The following is a 22,100-nucleotide window of genomic DNA, read 5'->3' on the forward strand; positions in this document are numbered from 1 at the left end:
AGAAAGAATTTCAGCACAGGTTTTGCCACAAAGCATTTGGGAGTCTGAAGTCAGAGCTTCAGAATTCCTTCTGAAAAGGACAAAAGAGAGACTTCCTGTCATTTCCACTGGTTTCTGCATGTGGGACCAATATGGGCAATCCAAAGTTTAAACAGATGCAAATGGTGAGGGGAGGAGGCAAAGCCATGCCTAGTTTTACATAATTCTCCAAATCCAGATTGAATTAAGCCAGTCTCTCCTAAAAGCTTCCAGAGCGGACTTCCACCGAAGTTACTGCACACTTGAATGGTTTATTTCACCAATATTTGCTTATGGAAATGAAGGGGAGTGACAGAGGGGAAGGAGGAGGGGAGCAGAGGAGGGGCTTGGGGCTGAGGGAGGCTCTGACCGAAGCACAACACACCAGTAACCTTGTCTGATGTGATCATTAACCCTTCTGGAAAAGGCAGCTGGCGGTGCTCGGAGGTTTGTCATTAGAATGTGAGAAGAGCCACACAGATACTGCGCAGGCTGTTCAAAGAAGTTTGATCTCCTTCGGGAACCACGGTTCCTTTACAGTGCAGCAGAAAAATGAGACTCCAGCAATTCTTTTTTGTATTTTTAGTTTTTTTGATGAGTCTTCTTCTTATCAGTGGACAGAGACCAGGTAAGACTGACATATTTGTCGCAAGTCACTTGTTTTTGTGCCTGTTTGTCTCAGTGTGCCTCTGAGCACAGTTGTGCTGGTGTTGAAAATCACTCAGGTGTGCTTGGTGGCACCGGAGGGTGTGCAGGATTGCAGAGGTATGCTATTTAACCTGTTAGGTCTATTATTTCGCTGGTTTTTAAATAGCTGGATATTAAAACAATGGTAAATATTTTACTACTATTTTTTCTGATTTTTAAAGATATTGATTCTTTAGCTATTGTAGATATGTTGTCCTAATAAGTAAAAAGGAATGAAAATGTTTAGTCCATTCATCACAGAGGTAAACAAAACTTACAGATATTTAGGTAAAATGCAAAATTCAAAGCAATTTATTAAAAGAGCATGTAGCCGGCTAAAATGAGGCAATGTTGACTTGACTAACAACATATAAAATTCATAATGTGTCAGACTGTTGATGAATTCTTAGAATTGGTCAATAGCATTATTTCCAGCTATACATAATTACATGTGTCACTTAAAACAAAAAGAAAAGTACAATTTTAGTATTGTGTTTATAAAGCCAAAAGTATGTATGGTCAAGATAAATAAATATTCATTTACTTGGCATATTTTTTAAAACTGATATCAGTTGTGGTGTCCTTATCCAACAGGAATCTAGTAAGCAGTTATTCTGAAGTGCTTTTAATTCAAAACCAAATATCTAAGATTTCTAAGCACTGGCAAGTAAAAACAGAAAATAGAAAATTTTCTGACTCAGAAGAATGCATACCCAAATTTAAAAGGAAGGGTGATTATATTTATATTCAAATGTGTATACTGTTCACTTAATAATATAATTGTCCATTTAGAACAGAAAATGGTACATCAGTGGTTAAAAATTCAGTCTGCCTTTTAGTTAATCAGAAGTTTGATCACTGAGGTTATTATTTCAAATGGAGTCCATTGGTGTGTCCTTTTATATAAATAAGAAAAAAGTCCCAAACTAGCAACTTGGAAAGCATTCCTTTTCACTGTTTACATCCATTGCTTCTCAAACCATATCTCCTTTTGTGAAACATGAAACATCTTTGACAATGTTCTTGTAAAATATTTGTGATTAATTCACGACATAAAATAAAAGCTCGAGGAGCATTTAGGAAGAAGACACGTAGAAAGAGGGGGGTATAACTATTAGATCCTTCTATTAATGTGAACTGTTGGGAATAAACCTCGTATTTCTACATCACATTAATTTTTTTATGGCATAATCACGTCTAAACAAATAGCAAATAATCACATTATAGTTTGAATCCTAAATATTCCTTGGCATCCCCCAGACTGAAAAACAGTTAGTTTTCTGGGGAAAAAAAAATGCTCCTAACATTTCTCTTTTTTTCCTCTCAGCTAACTTGGCAATGAGAAGAAAACTGCACAGACTCAGCTGCCATCAGAGGAGATGCATTCCTCTCCATTCACGAGTGCCCTTCCCCTGAGGTACTTCTGATGGAAAATCGCTCTCCTACATTTAGGCAGAGGCCCATACCAAAAAGAATGTCTGTTCCAATGTTGTGACATGTAATAATGGCTTTATGGTAGTGTCAGTTTAAGACATGCATGCTGTTAGCACCGATGAAACGGTGAAATGACACGATGATTAAAAATAGTTTAATGGGGTAGATGAGAAAATGTAGGAAAATCTTGATAATTGTTGAAGTTGAATAATAGTTATATGGGGATTAATACTCTTTTGTGTGTTTGATAATTATAATTAAAAATCAGGCACCAGGAGAATATAATAATTAAAAAAGTACCTTTAAACACGTGTTTCGAAAAACACTGAATAGCTCCCTATTGGAAGCATTTGGATATGTATGCCCAGCAACACTGTATGAATGATGTGATAGCCTCAATATAGTTTATTTTTCCTGGTACTATTTCTTTTAATACATAAAATCAACTTGCCCTGGCTGGTGTAGCTCAGTGGATTGAGCGCGGGCCTGCGAACCACACGATCGCGGTTCGATTCCAAGTCAGGGCACATGCCTGGGTTGTAGGCCAGTTCCCAGCAGGGGACTCACAAGAGGCAACCATACATTGATGTTTCTCTCCTTCTCTCCTTCCCTTCCTCTCTAAAGATAAATAAATAAATAAAATCATTTAAAAATAAATAAATAAAATAAAAGCAACTTAATTTTAATGGCATAGCATTTTTACAGCCTCACTCATGGAACTGTTCTTGATGGTTGCATCTTTAAGAACAAATTCTGCATGGAATTTTGCTCCTCCCCCACTTTTTTGTTGGAAAAAAATTAAAAGACAAATGATTTTACATCACCATGAAGCAGTAATACCATCTGAATCAATTAACTTCAAACACTGCCCAAGTTGAAGTTACTTTGCATGAAAGAAATAATTAACTTGCCATTCCATTTAATTATTTTTAAGCTGTTAAGTCATAAAATGTATCTTCCTTTAAAAAAAGCCATAGAAATATTGCTTGGCTGGTAAATATACAGAGACAATTGCTGAATTGGCTTATTCAGCTGGCCTATGGACTGTAGCTTTTATGGCTCTATTCATTCAGAGGAGAGAATGGCTGCTGTACCTATTTAATATGTGCTTTCAAATGCCATGAAAGCCCTGCATAAGACATTAAAAGAGGGAAGAGGAATTCCATAACAAGCATTTCAGTACCAAGCATTTTTCACAAGGACTGAGACAAAATGCCAAGTTCTCTATGTCTATACCTGCAACAAATTACTCTTTGCTATCAACATATGAAAAATAAATTTGGTGAAAGAATCTAGAAAGATACAATAAGAAGTTCTTGAGGAGACAATTAGTAGAGGCTCAAATATGCTTTAAAAGGATTTTATATGTCTTTAAAAAAGTCCTTTGCTGTGTGTTGATAATGCCTTTTAGTCTCACGTATAAATAAATAATGGTAAAATCTGTGCTGAGGAGGAGGGAAGAAGTTCAAGATTTTCCCAGCACTCCTCCACAAATAACAAAGAGGAGAGGAGGCATTTCACAATAGCAAGGGAATTCCTGCATATACGGAGCAAGATACCTTACATAACTGTAAATAAAAGCCCTCAGCCACAGGTTTTACTGGCTTTCTCTACAAACCACCTGCCATAAAAGCTAGTGTTGCATGTAAACGAGATAGAGTCAGGAAATTTGAATCTGCAAAGTTAAGGAAAAATTTTGACCTATAAACCAAATTTGTAAACCCAAGGGAAATTTAAGTGAAGGCTATAGAGACCATTTTAAAAAAGGAATCCTGTACAAAATTAGGCGGAACCCGTTAAAAAACTGCTCGGCTTACAGCATTCATTTTGTCCGTGTTTGGACTAGCTCTGCATTCCAGCCACACTTCTTTGAAGAACGTATAAAAACCTTATTCTGGAACCCAGGAACAGCATAAGAACCAATGCAAGATAACACATTAGATAATGTTCTAAGATCTTGTTGAACCAGTGCTTGAATAGCAGGTTCCACCTTCAAACTTGATAGCATAATTCTCACTGTCCTGAAATTTGCACATATTTTATATGCCTTGCCACACAACTTTCTGTGGACTCGATAACTAAAGGCAGGCCCTACAGACCTAGGTAGTGGAACTCGGAGGCAGAAACTCCCCTTCATTCATTCCCCTGTTATCCTGCATGCTTTAGATAAAATGACTTTCTGGTTACTTGACTCAGTGAGCCTCAAGGAAAACCGTAAAAGGATAGGAAAGGTAAAAAGTTAACTTCGGAATTTTTCCAGATTAACCCTTTAGAATGGTTTAGACTTTTAACTCACTTCATAGGAATGTTCTATCACCTTGAACGTCAATGTTTTCAGCTTCTAGAGTCCTCTTCAGTGATCCTAAGACTCCCTAACAGTTAAATAGAAATCAACTTAATCCTACAGAAAACTTAGGCCGCATGCAATTCATGTTCTTGATCTCTTTTTTCTCACGAAAGTATTTTGGCATTGCATTCAGTGCTAAGTGAACTGGGGGGGAGGGAAGCAGGAGAAGGGCTGTCGGGGATTCTAAGCTTACAGGTCCACGGGAGAGCTCCAGAGTGGAAAATGGCGTAGGGGGCTTTAGACTGTAATGAATCTCTCTCTTCCAACAGTGAAATCTTAACTACATCAATGCTTTTACTTATAAATGTGTGCTCCCCATAACTATATATCCTATTAGTATATTCCCTATCTCACTTTTTAATTATAATTATAATATATTTTCATGGTGTGTAACTTTTTTAACAGTATGGAGGTATGTAAAGTCGAAAGTAGATCTTCCTACCCTCGTGCCCATTTTCACTTACCAGAAGTAATGGCTATGAAAAAAGAGTTCTGGTAAAGTTACCTTCTATAAATGAGACCAGCTAATATTCTCTTGCCACCCTTTTTAAATAAAATTGTATTGTTTAATTAAATGATACAGCTTTCAGATATACAATTCTATAAGTTCTATTTCTGTCTTATTCTTACCCTTCAAAGTCATGGACTTCTTACCTCCTTGACCAAATCTCTGCCCTGCCTCCCAACTCTTGCCACAAATGTCCTGTTGCCTTGGCCCTTCTCACTCCGTTCTCTTTCTGGCTAACCCAAAAGGCAAGTTTGCCTTTGGCACAGAATCGCCACGTTTTAGTGTAGCACTTCATCTCCAACTTCAGCAGCGCTCTCCAGAAAATACTCTTCTGTTTACTCTTAGGTGCTTCTGAGTCCCATTCATCTATATATTTCAAATATTCGGTAACCTCTAGTTTCCTTAAACTTCATTTTTTTAAGATTTTATTTCTATAGCTTTAGATAAATAAGGGAGGGAGGGAAACATCGATGTGAGAGAGAAATATGGATTGGTTGTGTTCTCTTTGTGCCCCTACCGGGACGAAACTGCAACCCAGACATGTACCCCGACCAGGAATGGAACCGGTGGCCTTTTAGTTTGTGAGATGGTGCCCAGCCAACTAAGCCACACCAGTCAGGGCTCCTTAAACGTCTCCACCTCCTTTTCTTCTTTTTTTTTTTTTTTTAAGATTTTATTTATTTATTTATCTTTAGAGGGGAAGGAGAGAGGGAGAGAAACATCAATGTATGGTTGCCTTTTGTGCATCCCCTGCTGGTAGTTAGCCTGCAAGGAACCGGCCTGCAACCCAGGCATGTGCCCTGACTGGGAATCGAACCGAGCTCGTCTGGTTCGCAGGCCCGCGCTCAATTCCACCTCCTTTTCTAACTCACAGCAAGAGCTAATTCCTCTTGCCACAGAAAATGGAGCTCATCAAGCTGCACAATGAGACCCTGCCCACAAACTTACAAACATCTGCATCTGCAAGACTTCTATTCTCACTCGCTAGTCTTTCACTAACAGATTCCTCTCTTGGGTAAGGTTAATCTTTCTACACTTCAGGAACTTTGATCCAGCAATTACTCCCTTTTTCCCCCTAGAATGTTCCTCAGTCAAAACTGTTCTATTCTACTCTGTATTTTTTAAAAAGTGCACCATTGACCTCATTGTGCTCTCTAGTGAACAACCCATGTTCTATACACGGCCAATTTTCTTGAAAAGATGGCTCTTTGCTGTCTTCTCAGCTATTGTTCTATTGTTAACACACTGCTCCCCAGTACATACTGGGAAGGGTCCCTAGTGTCTTCTCAAATCCAGTGAACACGTTTTGGCCCTCATCTCAGTTATCTTGCTGTAGGTCAAATCAGTCAATGAATTTTCCTTGGTTTCAGTGACACCATCCTCCCTTGTGACTATTTATCTCTATGTTGGAAACAAATTACTGTTCTTTTCAGGACCTGTAATGGTGTCCATATGCCCTCTCAGCATCACCTTAGCTGTCATCTGGTCTTTCCAAACTAAGTCAAATCATGTCACAACACAATTAAAACCCTTAATTGTCCCTGTAGCCTTCAGGATAGTGAGAATTCCCATCGCTTAATAAACAGCACCTTACAAATTGTACCTCTTCAGCATTATCTACCACCTCTTCTCCCCTTTCCCCTTATGGAGGGGATAAGAATTAAGACTTTGGACTTACGGATTTAAGCTCTGGCTACATAGCTCACTCACTGGTGATCAATGGTAAGTCACTTACCCTCTCTAAGCCTCCCTCCACTTCCAGACCTGTAAGATGAAGCAGGTAATGATACTTAACCTTATAATAACCATTCCTGGCACATAATAAATGCTAAATACAATAGAGAGTAGCGAGAACTATTTTTACCATTATTTTAAAGTCAGTCAATTCTTCACCTCTCACTACACCTCTGCTGCAATGACCTTTCTGTATTTTTTTCCTTACTATCAAGTCATCCTCTAGGAAATGTTCCCTGATTTTGATATCCTTACCACTTGTATTAGATGCCCACTTTTTTTCAGCACCATTTGTATACTTCTGTTGACTCACTGCATTGTAAAAATGTGTTAACTGACTGTATACTCTTCCCCTCCACTCCCAGCAGGCTATAAATTTCCTGAAGGCAGAAGGCTGAATGGGGTATTCTGATTTTGTTAAATTAACATTTGTTAAGTGGAGCACCCAGAGTGCATAATGGTGAGCATTAATTCAATAGCTGACTACAGAAAACTTATAATAGAGAAGTTTATTATTCATGGCATGCCTGTAGGGAGCCCATGGGGAGGTCAAGGCAGAACGGAAACAGAGACAAAATAGTGACAGGAGAGAGAGAAAGGTATGGGGCCTGTATTAGTTTGTGGGTGGAGTGCTTTTGCATTACTGGCCTTAAGGCTGGAATGCTAAATTGAAACCCAAATAGGTGGGCTTGGGTAGGCTCCGCAGGGATTTTTATCTAAGAGGAAGATAAAGTATACAGGCCTGGAAGGCCTAGGAGACTACTGATCACAAGGGCTTTTGGAGAAGTCATATCAGGAACTTATATCTGCTTGCGACTCTGTGACTGCTGTCCAGAACATGTGTTTGCATAAGGGGGCCAGTATCAGTTTAAGGTCTTTGCAGGCCACTTGGCCAAACAAAATGCATGCTGAGGCAGGAGTTCCATGGAGTGGCTTACCTAAATACTCAACAATGGGTTGCATTTACCTTTGTATCTTCAGCCAAAAAGAGTGCCCGAAATACAGCAGGCATTGCACAAATGTTAAAAAAAAGTGAAATGAAACTTTTATTATCTTAGCCTTTAAGACTTGCCATCCTCAGATCCCATCACACATTTGCAGCTTTATTGTCTAACATGAACTGCCAAACTGAACTTCAGTTTCCTATAGCTGTGCGGGAAGTGTTTGGTCTTCCAGGTATTGATTGCTTCCCTCATCTCATCAAGTTCAAGCCCATTCCCTCCCCTAGGGTTCTCCTCAAATTCCATTTTCTATATGAGGCCCACCCTGACCCAACTGACATAAAAATAATCTTCCACTCTCTTAACAATCACAGCATTTTAATCAGTAGGGGTTACTTTATTTTATTTTTACCAGCAGATTTTTAAAAGCTATTTATCATATTAATCTTTATTTCATCAGATTTTATCCATATTTGCATGTGAGCTCCTTGAAAACAAGATAGGGCCCCTAAAGTTTCATGTATAAACCTTTATAATGTGTGAATGGCCTGAAAGCACCTTTAAGTATAAAGGATTCCTTCATGGACTATAATATCTGCAAGATGTCCTGCTTAAAATTAAATATAAAAAAATTACTGTTTTCTCAATCATAGCCCAGTGTCCAAAGACCATGCCCAGAGAAAATCCCTAATGTCTTTAACTTACTGAAGAAGTGAAACTTTTCTATAAAGGTCATGATGCCTTAATGGTAATTATATATTATATATTGAATACATAAATATACAAAATATAGTTATATATTTTAAATGTATATTCCCCCATATGTACTGATGTATAGAATGAACTAAATATGTATGTAATGAACTAAAGCCTAATTTCAGAGTTTCTTTGGAAACTGACTCATTACAAAGTCTGAATAATTCCTTCTGCAAATATTTACTGAAATAGTAGCTCTCTATCATGTTCAGAAGTCTAAAATTTTTTTAGCATAAATCTGTCTTCAGTTTGTTCTCAATCATATATTCAATTAGTGGCCTAGAGATATGAGGTTAACTTTATTATTATACAATAGTAACACATTTGAAAAATATATTATTCTTAGATATTAGCAGGAAAATATTTATAGTTTTGTGGGTGACTTGAAAAGCAAAATCATTGCTCATTAACTGCTTCAACATATTTCACTCTTTGATATATTTTTTAATAGTAGTACACAATTCTTCCAACACTGTCAATATTAATATACATAGATGAATTGTAAACTTCTTGATCATAATAAAATGATAAGTAATTATCACCAGAAACATTTAAATTTGTGTCAGAGTATCTACAATTCCTCAGAACATTGCTAATTTAGAATTAAAATCCTTGATAGTTAGAATATTTAAAAAATATTTATAAATAAAATCATAATACAAACCACATATCTGCTGCTTTGTAAAACTTTTATTAGAGAAGAAAAATAGGTAGAACACACAAGCTCTCCCAAGATACTCTTCTCTGCTAGGTCTCAGCCATGCACGCCCCTATTTATGCCAAGAGCTTGGTCAGCCATTGCCACTATTTCACCACAGTCGGCCTTGCAGAATATTGACCACCTTTCTCTGTATCCACTGATTAGTCCTCTTTAGTCTTCCTTCTCTCCAGCTAAGATTCTATAATTCATTCTTTCCCTAATTGCTGCCAATATTATAAGTTTTTTTGCTGCTGTCTTCATCTGATTATTCTAGAAAAATCATGAAGTTTTTATCCAAGTATGTTAACTGAAGAATACACAAGACTAACTGGAACCAGTTTTCTTAATTTATTGATTTTTGAGAGAGACAGAGAAGGAGGGGTGGGGGGAGAGAGAGAAACACTGATTTGCTGTTCCACTTCCTTATGCCTTCATTGATGGCTTCTTGTATGTGCCCTGACCAGAGACTGAGCCCACAACCTTGGCGTATGGGGATGACATTCAAACCAAATGAGCTATCCAGCCAGGGCTGGAGCCACTTTTAAGTTCTTATCTACAAGTTCAGTTCTTCACAGTGCCCGGCAAACCTACTACATTCCTATAGTCAACTTGCTGCCTTATATTCCATAGTAACTGTTCCTAACTTTTCTGACTCGCCTCAAATTTTAGACCTTTCTTTTCATTTTCAGCAGACAACCTTGTTTCATATAAAAGAAAGAAAAAGTCATCAGGTGGTATGTACCTCAACTTCCCAGTACCAACTAGAATCTCATCTAACCCACCTCTTATCCTGCCCACTCCTATCCTCTTCTTGTCTCTTGGTGCCATGGAAGCCATGACCATTCCTCCAGGAACCCATTCCCCACTTCAGGGGAAAGGAGGGCAAGTATTAGGAAAGAGGGCCGTTAATGATCAGATCCTGACCATTTGAAACCAGTTGCTGCAGAGGTTATACTTTGGTTTCCTGAGCCGGTTGTTAAGAGTTTGTGGGTCAGGGTTCTGTTTTAATCTATGGTCTGGCCACTATCCATTTGTATATTCAGTCTCCCAGCTCCAAACTTATTTCATCTCTAGTTCACAGCACCCAGACTTAACTACTGTCTATGTTGCACTAACCTCCTCACATCCACTTTTGCTTCTCTTTTTTCCATTCTTCGAATTGTAGCTTCATCCTACTTAAGGCCCTTTAGTGGTTTCTCATTACACTTAAGATTAAAATAAAATTCTTAATGTTATTATAAAATTGCACAGTCAAGCACTTCTCTCCAGCCCTATCTGACTCACTATGGCTATAAGAGTTTAACAAAGGCACCCTGGCTGGTGTAGCTCAGTGGATTGAGAACGGGCCTGCGAACCAAAATCGAGGTTCGATTCCCAGTCAGGGCACATGCCTGGGTTGCAGGCCAGTTCCCAGCGGGGGACGCATGAGAGGCAACCATACACTGATATTTCTCTCCCTCTCTCCTTCCCTTCCCTTCTAAAAATAAATAAATAAAAATAAATAAAATTAAAAAAAAACTCTCCTTTGACCCTAAACTGCTTTAAAAAAAAACAACAACAAGAATTTATCAAAGGCATTCTGTTCCTTTTCAGGACTTTCACACATTATTTTCCCAGCCCAGAATCTAGGATGTTCCCTTTCTTATCTTTACCTAATTTATTCCTACTCAATAAAGACTTTGAGCAATTGTCACTTCATTTGGTGGGTGTGCGTACACCACATACAACTTCTCTCATTACACCGGCCCCAGTAATTTTTGGGGGGGCACTTTGGAATTTTTTAGGTTTTACATTACATTTATATTAAAATTGTGTTAGAGCTTTCAACTTTATACTTCTCATTTTTTCTCTGACAGTACCTTTTGTATATATAAAAATTATATGTGTGTGGACATATGATATATACACATACATGTATATGTCACAGAATGTGGAATGTATTATTTTGCCTCTATATAGGCAACTAAACTTAAGTATCTATTTGTAGATATGCAGATAGTTGTTTTAAATGACTGGAATTTCATTGTATAGACAGTCTTAATTTATTTGACTTGACTATTGATGGATACATATGTTTTATGTTTTTTTGAACAATGGTGCAATGAACAATATGCATGCATCTTTGAACACTTGTATACTTATAAAACATCAAGAATTAGAATCAGTAAGGCATGTGTGTTTTTAAATTTTTTGAGATATAATTCACATATCATGTAATTTCCTCATTTAAGGTGTACAGTTCAACGGTTTTTACTACATTCAAGTAGTTGTGCAACCACACCGTAATCAATATTAGAACATGTTCTTCACCTCATAAAGAAATATCCAGCCCTGGCTGGTGTAGCTCAGTGGATTGAGCGCGGGCTCCCGAACCACACGATCTCGGTTCGATTCCCAGTCAGGGCACATGCCTGGGTTGCAGGCCAACTCCCAGCAGGGGATGCACTAAAGGCAACCATACATTGATGTTTCTCTCCCTCTCTCCTTCCCCTCTAAAGATAAATAAATTAAAAAAAAAAGAAATATCCAGAAGCATATACTCTCAACTTCACCCAAACTTTCTAATTCTACTAACTTTGTTTCTATCTACAGACTTATTTATTTTGGACATTTTGTATAGATTTATATGATTTTCGTGTGTGTGTATAATTAGTCTCTTTCACTTAGCTTAATGTTTTCAAGGCCCAGTCATGTAGTAGCATGTATCAGTCACAATTCTTTTTTAATGACATAATAAAATATAGAAAAATCACTCTTTACCTGTCCTCTGTTGTTCCCACTATTTAGCTATTAAGAACAGTTTTACCCTGAATAGTCATGTAAAAGTTTCTGTTTGAACATGTTCCCAGTTCTCTTGGACATATACCTAAGGCCAAGAGTGAAATTGCTAGATTATATGGTTTTTCTATGTTTAATTTGAGGAACTGCCGAACTGTTTTCCACAGTGGTTACAGCATTTTATCACATTTACTATATTCCTACCAGCAAGTATATAAGGGTTCCAATTTCCCCATATCCTCACCAACACTTTCTGTTATAGCCATCCCAGTGGGTATGAATTGGTATCTCACTGTGATTTTTAAAAAATTCTTATTCAAGTACAGTTTTGTTTTATATTCCCTGCCCTGCCCCCCCCCCCCCAGCTCATTGTGATTTTGATTTGCCTTTCCCTAATGACTAATGATGTTGAGCAACTTTTTAATGTACTTACCGGCTATTTGTCTATCTTTTTTTAAAAAATCTTTTTTAAAATTTATTTATTTATCTTTAGAGGGGAAGGGGAGAGGGAGAGAAACATCAATGTATGGTTGCCTTTTGTGTGTCCCCTGCTGGGAGTTGGCCTGCAGGGAACCTGCCTGCAACCCAAGCATGTGCCCTGACTGGGAATCGAACCGCGATCCTCTGGTTCACAGGCCTGTGCTCAATCCACTGAGCTACACCAGCCAGGCTGTTTTGTCTATCTTTGAAGAAATATCTGTTGAAATCCTTTCCTCATTTTTCAGTTGGCTTATTTCTCTTTTTATTGTTGAGTTGTGAGAGTTTTTATATATTTTGAATACACAGCTCTTATCAGATACAGGCTTGCAAATATTTTCTTCCATTCTGTGGGTTGTCTTTTCACTTTCTTGGTGTTGTCCTTGGAGCACCAAAGCTTTCAGTTTTGCTAAAATCAAATATGCCCATTTTTTCTTTGCTTTATTATAGTTTAGGTATCCTATTAAAAACCACTGACTGCCCTGGTTGGTGTGGAACAGTGGATTGAGCGCTGGCCTGTGAACCAAAAGGTCGCCAGTTGATTCCCAGTCAGGGAACAGGCCAGGGTTGCAGCACCAGGTTCTCAGCTGGGGGTCTATAAGAAGCAACAGATCTGTGTATGTCTCACACATCTTTTTCTCTCCCTCTCTTTCTTCCTCTCTTCTCCTCTCTTTAAAAGTAAATAAATAAAATCTTTAAACAAACAAACAAAAAAACATTGGCTAATCTAAGGTCACAAATATTTGTACCTACGTTTTCCTCTAAGAGTTTTATCACTTACATTTATGATCCATTTTGAGTTAAATTTTGTATGTGGTGTGAGCTAGAGGTCCAACTTCTCTGCATGTACTCAGTTTAGATATCGAGCATCATCTGTTGAAAACACTATTCTCTCCCCCATTGAATCATGTTGGCACTACTGTTGAAAATCAATCAACATAAACGTGAGGGGTTGTTTCCCGACTCTCACTTCTACTGTATTGGTCCATATGTCAATCCTTGCACCAACACTCTAATCTCTGGATGATTGCAGCATTGTAGCAAGTTTCCAACTATGACTGAATCCTCAAACTTTGTAGTTCTTTGAGATTATTTTGATTATTATTCTGGTTCCCTTGAATTTCCATATAAATTTTAAGATCATCTTGACAGTGCAAAGACCCAGCTGTGATTTGGATAGGTATTGTGTTGATTCTGTAGATCAATATGGGAAATATCACCATGTGGGCAATTACGTTTTTCAATCTGTGAACAAGGGCTGTATTTCCATTTATGCATATCTACTTTGATTTCTTTCAACAATGTTTTATAATTTTTAGAACAAAAGTTTTCTATTTCTAAATTAAACAAGAAATTTCTTTCTTGTTTAACTTACTCCTAAGTATTTTGTTCCTTTGCTGGTATTATAAATGAAAATATTTTAAATTGATTTTTTAGAGAGATGGAGAGGAAGAAAAAGGAGAAACACTGATTTGTTGTTCCACTTATTTATTCACCCACTGGTTGCTTCCTGTATGCACCCTGACTGGGGATCAAACCCACAGCCTTGGCTTATTGGGATGATGCTCTAACCAACTGTGCTGCCTGGCCAGGGCCTATAAATAAAATGTTCAATTCTGAATTGTTAACTACTAATGTCTAGGTATGTAGTTAACTTTTGGTTATTAATCTTATATCCTGTAACCTGAATGAAATCATTGATTGATTAGTAGGCTTCATAGGATCTGCTATACATTTGCATAGGTTATATGCAAATAGGGGTTTACTACTTTCTTCCTTTCTAATCTAGATTTGTTTTATTTCTTTTCCTTGCCTAATTGCCTTAACTAGAACCTACAGTACAATGTTCAGTAGAAGTGGTGAGAGCAGACATCCTTGTTTCACTCCTTATCTTAGACGGGAAGCATTCTGTCTTTCACCATTGTGGTGCTAACTATGGGTCTCCGTAGAGATATCTTTATCAAGTTGAATGAGCTCCCTTCTATTCCTAGTGTGTGAGTGTTTTTATCATGAAAAAAGAGTGTTGGGCTTTGTTAACTGTTTTTTCTGTATCTACTGAGATTATCATGTGTTTTTGTCCGATTGAAATTCTAAAATTTTCATAACTCATTGTCTATTTTAAAAATTAAGCATGGGTAAATTGGCCTGATGGATGATATGTTCTTTCTTCTTTGCCTTTCAAATACAGATTGTCTCTTGCTAACTTCACCCCATCTGCCCGATGAAGAAGAGGAGCCATGGAAAGATACCCACCCACCCACAAACTAATGTGCTTGCTTAGAAGTTCCTGTTTGAAAAGGAATCACTTGAGAGCACCTGGGATGTCTTATTAGTTTCACAGGATTCTCTTCTTTTCTTTCAAAAGGGAAAATCACAAATTCAAAAGCAATGACAGTTTGAAGCACAGCTATTTACCTGCATAACAAATATCTCTCATCTTTTCTGTACATTATGATTCTTATGTGGGTTGAAAAGAAAAATACTTTGTAATGTCTTAAGACTCTATAATAGTGAAAAGTACAAAAATTAAACGTTTTTCTTTCATATTCCTACAATTCTTAAAAATATTAAAATAAATTTATGTATGTTTGAGTGGTTATTTTCAAAAATGCTATATCTGGAATCAATTTTAATGACTATTTGGCTTTGCAGAATTGAGAGAAAATAATTGGTTCATCAGTTATTTGTATAGAAAGACCAAGAAAGAGGTTATTAATTGCTACCAATTTTATATTATAGGTTTTAATGTTTATAAAAGTATTTTTATTTTGAATAATATTCATTTAAAGTTGTAAAAAAGTTCGAAATACTAACTGTAGCTCATTTTATTTTAAAACTGAAATGTTCATTTCTGAATCTTTATCATGTAATTACAAGAAGCCAACATTTGAGTTTCTTTGAAGTTCTGTTTCATGTTCTTGATTCATTTGCAGAGTTTCTTAGAAAGGCCCACGTGAAGGTGACATTTAAAATACAGTTATGCCATCACTGTCCATCTTGGGAGAATGCCTGCGCCTTCTCCCCTTCTTTCCTGCGCACTCTCTCAGGAGCAGCTTTCCCTTCCCCCTCCTGTCCTTCCCTTCCTGCCACCCCATTCATTACCTTTGCCCTTTTCTCTCTGAAGCTCCAAGGATCCTTCTTTTGCCTCTGTAACTTGTTTCCTGAGCCTACACAGCCCAGCTGGCTCACTTCTACTACCTCTGTAATTTTCTAAATAAACTTTATATTTGGGGGGAGTGTGTGTGTGTGTGTTATGTCAATGAAATCTTAAGCTGGTCAAGAGCTCTATCTAATATATAAGTGTTCATCATTCATTCTACTAGGCTCTGTTTAGGTGCTATTGAACCTGCAGTGGTGAGACTTGTTTAAAAAATCAGGAGGAATTTAAGGATATGAAGGATTACCCAAGAAGGAAACTATCCTGTCTAAATCTGGATTGTATTGATAATTAGGTGCTCCCAAGTTGTTAAATATGCTCTTAATTTGTATTTATTGAAAAACTGTTTAGCTCAGTGTCATAAAGCTTACATTATTTTACTGTAAGTTAATTCCAGGTATAAAATTTATAAATTCATACCTTGACTAAAAATTTTACATTGGAAAGAGTAGGAGAAGCCATAAACCATGAACCCTTATTTTGCAAAAATAAAAGATTGGGGTTGATACATAAAGAATTTGATAGACATATTCTGACATCATGGAGTTTGTCTCCTATTCATAGCTCATTAGTGGTATCTTTTAGATTCATAGGTATTTTATATAAAGCACTGCAATTAAATTTACATACAAAAGATGTTTTATAAAATATGTTACCTCATTTCAACTGAATATTGGGGAATTCTAAATGATTTTCTGCATAAATTAATTCTTTTACACAAGTGCATTTCAGTAGAAACAGCTATTATCACTTATGTTTAAAGCACATATTTATTGATATGTTTATATATTTTGTATAAAGGAAAAGAAACAATACATAGTTCAGATACATCTCAATGAGTACAAGTCTATTTTTTCAAGTACAGATTCTCACATCCACAAAATGTTAAAATCCAGCCATACCACTGTAAAGTAATTGAATGGTTATACATTTCTGCTCATACCACTTGAATAATTGTTCAATAAAACACTCAGGGATTTGAGTATCTAGCTGTACTTAGTTTGTATAAGAAATGCTCAGAGGCCTGGCTGGTGTAGCTCAGTGCATTGAGCATGGGCCTGCGAACCACATGATCGCGGTTTGATTCCCAGTCAGGCCACATGCCTGGGTTGCAGGCCAGTTCCCAGCAGGGGACTCACAAGAAGCAACCATACATTGATCCTTCTCTCCTTCCCTTCCTCTCTAAAGACAAATAAAATCTTAAATTAAAAAAAAAAGATGCTCAAAGTATTGAGTGCAGTATAACAGAAGTTTCCCTAATATTTGTCTCTATTCCATGGTTTTAATTGAAGCAGTTCAGCCTGAATCTCTTTGCCATCTCTCCTTGTATGCCCTGCTACAGCAGATCTTTTACTTAATTCTAGATTATCAGTGTAAGGGAAAAGTTTCTCAAAATCTATAAAAACTCAACAACCAGTGGCTTATACGCTGAAAGTGGCGTACCAGAACAAGACCATGACAATAGAACCATATTCACCAGCGAGATACAGCAGCAGACCAGAGGAATGTTAAATGTTTGTACTTAAAACTTAACCATGTCTATGATTTAGTGTTTGTCTCTTTAGTTTTCTAGTAAAGGTTCTTTGTAATTTCTAATATTTTCAGAATACAAAAGATATTTTATACAGTATAATCAAGATGGTTAGGGGAATCAGAAATAATGATGCCACCCCATCTTGGGGATGTGGAGTGGGTCAGTGGAGTAGGACAGATGGAGTGGTAGATCAAAGAACAATTGTACATGTTGACCCCTTCTTCCTTGGCTCATTTCTTTCCAAACTCTGAAATCAGTCTTTGTTCCCATTCTTACATCATTTTCGCTCTCCTTTGCAGGGCCAGAATGAATAGTTACCAAATTTAAGGGTGTGCCAAAAGCCTTAGTAATCAAGATGAGTAATATTTTTATACCATTTTTGAAAACAAATAAAACAATACTAAAAAGAAGTATGATGAACAAAATACCAAACTTTTAGGGGAAAGATAGGATCAGCCCTGGCTGGATAACTCAGATGGTTAGGACATCATTCTGTTACTACAAAGTTGAGGGTTCAATTCCCAGTCAGAGCACATACAAATAGCAACCAATGAATGTTTCTCTCCTTTTGTGTTGCTCTGTCTCTCTAAAATCAATTTTTAAAAAGAAAGACAGGCTTAGTTAAGCCATGTTAGCGCCTGAGGTGAAAGGAAAAGATTAGTAATACTAATCCTGTCAGTAAAAAGCCTTATTTTAAGCATATTGAAGCCTGAGTCCCCTTTGACTCCTCCTTTCTCACTTCCAAAATTGACCTCACTCCCTAAACCCTAAATCTGTATGCCGTTCTTCATACTTGGCTTCTGCCTGGCCAGTGTTTGTAGAAAGAACACTGGATTCTAGCCCTGGCTTTTTCATCTGAGTTCACGTCTTACTATAAAATCATATAATTGGATTCCAAGGAGTCTCAGTAAGAGAAGTAGTGAGGTTGATAGAGGCTTCTGCCCCTGCCAGCTGTTCTACAGGAAAGTCCTATCAATTTCATCTGGCAGTTTAACATCTGATTGTATAGTTAAGAACTACCTACAATATCTCCTGACTCTATACTTGAAGGATTATCACAATACTCATACCTTATATCAACTGTTTTGCAGCACTTTCTATGTAAGTGACTATAATATTCTTCTAAGTTTTTAACTAATGGAAAATAGTAAAGGAATATTTTGGTTTGCAGCCATTTCTCGGGTTGTTTTTTTTAATGTAACATTACCTGGTAGAATGTGTTAGTATGTCAGTTTCCAAACTTCTTTTTTCTCTTCCAGTGAGTCCTGGACAATGTGTTTTATAACTCAAATAGTGTTAGCGCTTAACTAAATATGCCTTTTATAAACTAAGCCATATAAGTCATGAGAAGTGCAAATACTACAATTAAGCCAAGACAAAAATATTTCCAATTCTTTAGCATTTGGTAAACTTTTTATAACATTAGCTTTGAGCCTTGACCAGCATGGCTCAGCAGGTTTGGGCATCATCCCACAAAACTAAAGGTTGCCAGTTCAATTCCTGGTCAGGGCACATGTCTGAGTTGCAGGCCAGGTCCACAGCTGGGGGCTGTTGGAGGCAACCAATCAATGTCTCTCTCTCTCTCTCTATCTCCCTCCCTTCCCCTCTCTCTAAGACTAAATGAATAAAATCTTTAAAAAATATATTAGCTTTGAAAAAATGAAAGGAAAAAGTTCTAAAATTGAAATTTGACCAAAAAGTGATGTTTTCTGTTAAGATACTCTTCCCTATGATGAGATTGTGGATGATATTGTCCATATTATAATTTCTGGAGGTATGTTTTTAAAGTATCTAAGCCTCTCTTTTTAAATTATTCAGGTCTTTTGTGTGTTTGCTTAATATAAGAAAAAGTGCACTTGTTAGAAAGGAAGGAGAAAAGAAGGGCCGCAGCCTTCACAAAGCAGTTCCCCAATAATTCTGTGGGATTAAGTATCACTTTGCCCCTTTTCAGATGAGGAAACAGGTACTTAGAAAGTAAGAGTAATCTGAAATCACACAGCTAGTAAACTGATATATTTGAGATACAACTCCACGTGCCTTCCAAAATGTGCTCTTAACCAGAAGGACTATTAAATTAGGAGTTTTAAGTTATTTACTAAAGCCAGATATTTGGCAATGGGATTAAAAAATTGTTTTCTGACCTGCACCTGAAAAACAGGAAAAACCTTTTTAGTCTACAGTTTTAGGCCCCTTCTAGAGGCAGGTCGGTGTAGGCATCACCACTTGCGCCCTCTTGGCCAGAGACCTGTTCTGTCTTTGTGTGTGACTCCACCGAACACAGTTAGGGTTCATCCCTCCCACCCTTCCTTCTCCTCTCAAGGAAACCCAGAAATTATTGTTTGCTTCAACTACTTTTTAAAGAGAAAAATAGTACTCATAAAAAGTAAAATTACTTTTTGTTTATCCTATGTACTAAGCAGAATATTTCAAACAACTATAATAATGGTATGTTTTGAGGTTTTGTTTTGTTTTGTTTTGTTTTGGAGAGGTAGCAAAATTATGCTCCAGAAAGTATTTTTTATCTTTGCCAACAACTAATTTAGCACAGGTTTGATGTGGGAGTCATAATTTCACAAGTCAATAGCCTATAGGATAATATCTCTTAATAAAACTAAATAGACAAATAACATCCCAAGCAAATGACAGATTAATTACAGTTTTTCCAGGCAAGGAGATGTGAAGGAATGAAGTCTAAATTTCATATGAGGTGTATCTTTTACAAGGTGGAGGCACTTGGAGAGTCAGCAACCACCAACCAAAGGGTTGGTGGTTTTTCAGCTGCCAGCACTAAAGTAGAAGACCCCTTTTGCTAGAGCAGGTTGACAGGGTCAAAGATGCCAGTGCCCATAGGTAGTCTGATCACTCACCAGGCCAATGTGAGTTTATCAACAATGTTTTTGAGGAGTATCTCCCCACGCTGGGAGCAAATGCCCCAAGGATCTTTGGAAAGTCTTTAGGTTGGGGAACTGTTGCCCTACCCAAACTAAAACTCAAATAGTTCCCACAAACTCAATATTTATACTCTAAATGTCCCTTTGCCGCACTGGCTTCTCTCTGTGTCCTTATTGATAAGCCCCCAGCAGGGCCTCTTAGCAGCCCAGCTTATCAATGATTAAGATGTAGAATTATGACATTCTGGCACAACTTACTACATTCTTCTATCAAAGTAACTTTTTTCTTTGTCATAAACAAGTGGATTAAAACAACTTCACATAAGTCATAAGAAAGCAGTTTTAAAATCATATAAACCAGTACACAACATAACATCAAAAGAGCCTGAAACAAAAAACTTTTACAAGTGATATAAAACCATGTGATACACCTGTTCCCTCTAAATCTCCCTTCTGCTCTGAAACAGACATTAGATGAATTTATAGTGTGTTCATATACACATACACAAATATACACATTACTTGTCATCTGTTTTTACATTGCATTTACCATGCCAGACACTCTTCCAGGTGTTTAACATATGAAAAGTCATTTAGTACAACTCTTAAGAGGCAATTGTACTACTATTAACCCCAGCCCGTTTTTTAGTAGATGAGAAGACAGGCACAAAAAGATAACCTGCCAGAGGTTACACAAAGAGGGTAGACCTTGGATTTGAACTCCCAGGAGCCTAACTCCAAAGCTAGGAATCTTTAGCCACTGCTCTTAAGCTTCCTCTATATATGCAGCAGGACATAGACTGGGTATGTGTATGCCTACAGATGCACATCTGTATATGTTTCATGCTACCTTTTAAAAGTTTGTCAGATGCCCTTGCAGACTTTGACATGTAAGCATGAAGGACAGAGAAGGAGCAGCAACTGCCAAAACCAGGGAGCAGTTAGAGACTAAGACTACATAGCATCTCAGATAGTAACAGACATGAAATATACTCCTTGACTAAGAAACTAAATTCCTGAAAAATTAAGTTTCAGTTCTTATACAAGGAGTAGGGTGAAAATGAGATTGCTTCTGAACTAGTCTTGTAGGAAAAAAGGTAACATTTCTTAAAACACAGTGGGTCCAGAGGAAGAATCCAATGTATAACAACCAACTCATTAGTGCAATTAACATCCAGCAGGAAGGCGGGCTCCATCCTGTTGAATTATGCGATAGCCTACAAAGCAAGGCCAGCTTCATAACAAAGGAGCTCCTGTCTTAAGTAACTTTTTATGTCATGAACCATGATAGGAATGACTCATATTTTGTATCTTAAAATATTTAAATTAAAACCATATACTCACCCCACAGTAAAAGAATCAATGAAAAGAGGAAGTTGCTGCCACCAGCAATTCAAAAGGTTTAGGCATATAACTTTAACAGTGTCTGTTAAGTCTCTAATTCACATCTGTACTTAACTGCTCTACACATGCACCAAGCACTAATTCTTAGATTTTTTAAAGGCACCAGGAGATCTATTTTCTGAATTGTAGCCAGTGATCCACTAAAATTTCAAATTTTATTACCGGCACTTTTTGCTTTATTGTGTTTCCTAAGCGTTGCTTTTTTTTTTTTTTAACAAATGGAAGGCAAGACCCTCCACCAGCAAAAGAAAGAAAGGAAGGAAGGAAGGAAGAAAGGAAGGAAGGAAGGGAGGGAGGGAGGGAGGGAGGGAGGAAGAAAAGATCGCTTTATTGCAATACTTGTTTTATTACGATGTCTGGAACCAAATCTACACAGTATCTCTGAGTTATGCCTTTGTATTATGTTAACTGTTTGAAATGCTTCACTTGTTTCCTTTGCACCTGATAAAGACCGAAATCCTCAATTGCCTGAGGATCCCAAATCCTCAACTACCGAAATCCTCAACTGGTCTTGCAGCAGCAATTCTTGCCTATCTCATCAGCCTCACAAAAGCCATTTTTTAAATCTTTTCTACTCCCCGCATCTCCCTACTTCTCGAGGTGTCAGCCAAACCAACTTGTTTCAGTCACTCAGGTACCACCTTCAAACTTCAGACTTAAGAGCCTTCTCATTCGCTCTTCCTTTATCCTTATAGATTTTACCGTCGAATTTGTCCAACTAACTCAAATTTACC

General features: G+C 37.2%; 1 protein-coding gene across 1 annotated transcript; it reads left to right on the forward strand.

Moving 5' to 3' along the window:
• Positions 1–409: 409 nt before the first annotated feature.
• Positions 410–15,585, forward strand: APELA (apelin receptor early endogenous ligand). The gene is made up of 3 exons (XM_037058205.1): positions 410–646; positions 2,033–2,122; positions 14,569–15,585. The coding sequence occupies exons 1-2, from the start codon at positions 571–573 to the stop codon at positions 2,119–2,121; spliced, it is 165 nt and encodes a 54-aa protein (XP_036914100.1). The 5' UTR covers positions 410–570; the 3' UTR covers position 2,122; positions 14,569–15,585.
• The last annotated feature ends 6,515 nt before the right edge of the window (positions 15,586–22,100 follow it).

Source organism: Sturnira hondurensis, unplaced genomic scaffold, assembly GCF_014824575.4.
Source record: "Sturnira hondurensis isolate 20B ecotype Veracruz unplaced genomic scaffold, ASM1482457v3 Scaffold0010128, whole genome shotgun sequence".
Lineage (NCBI taxonomy): Eukaryota > Metazoa > Chordata > Mammalia > Chiroptera > Phyllostomidae > Sturnira > Sturnira hondurensis.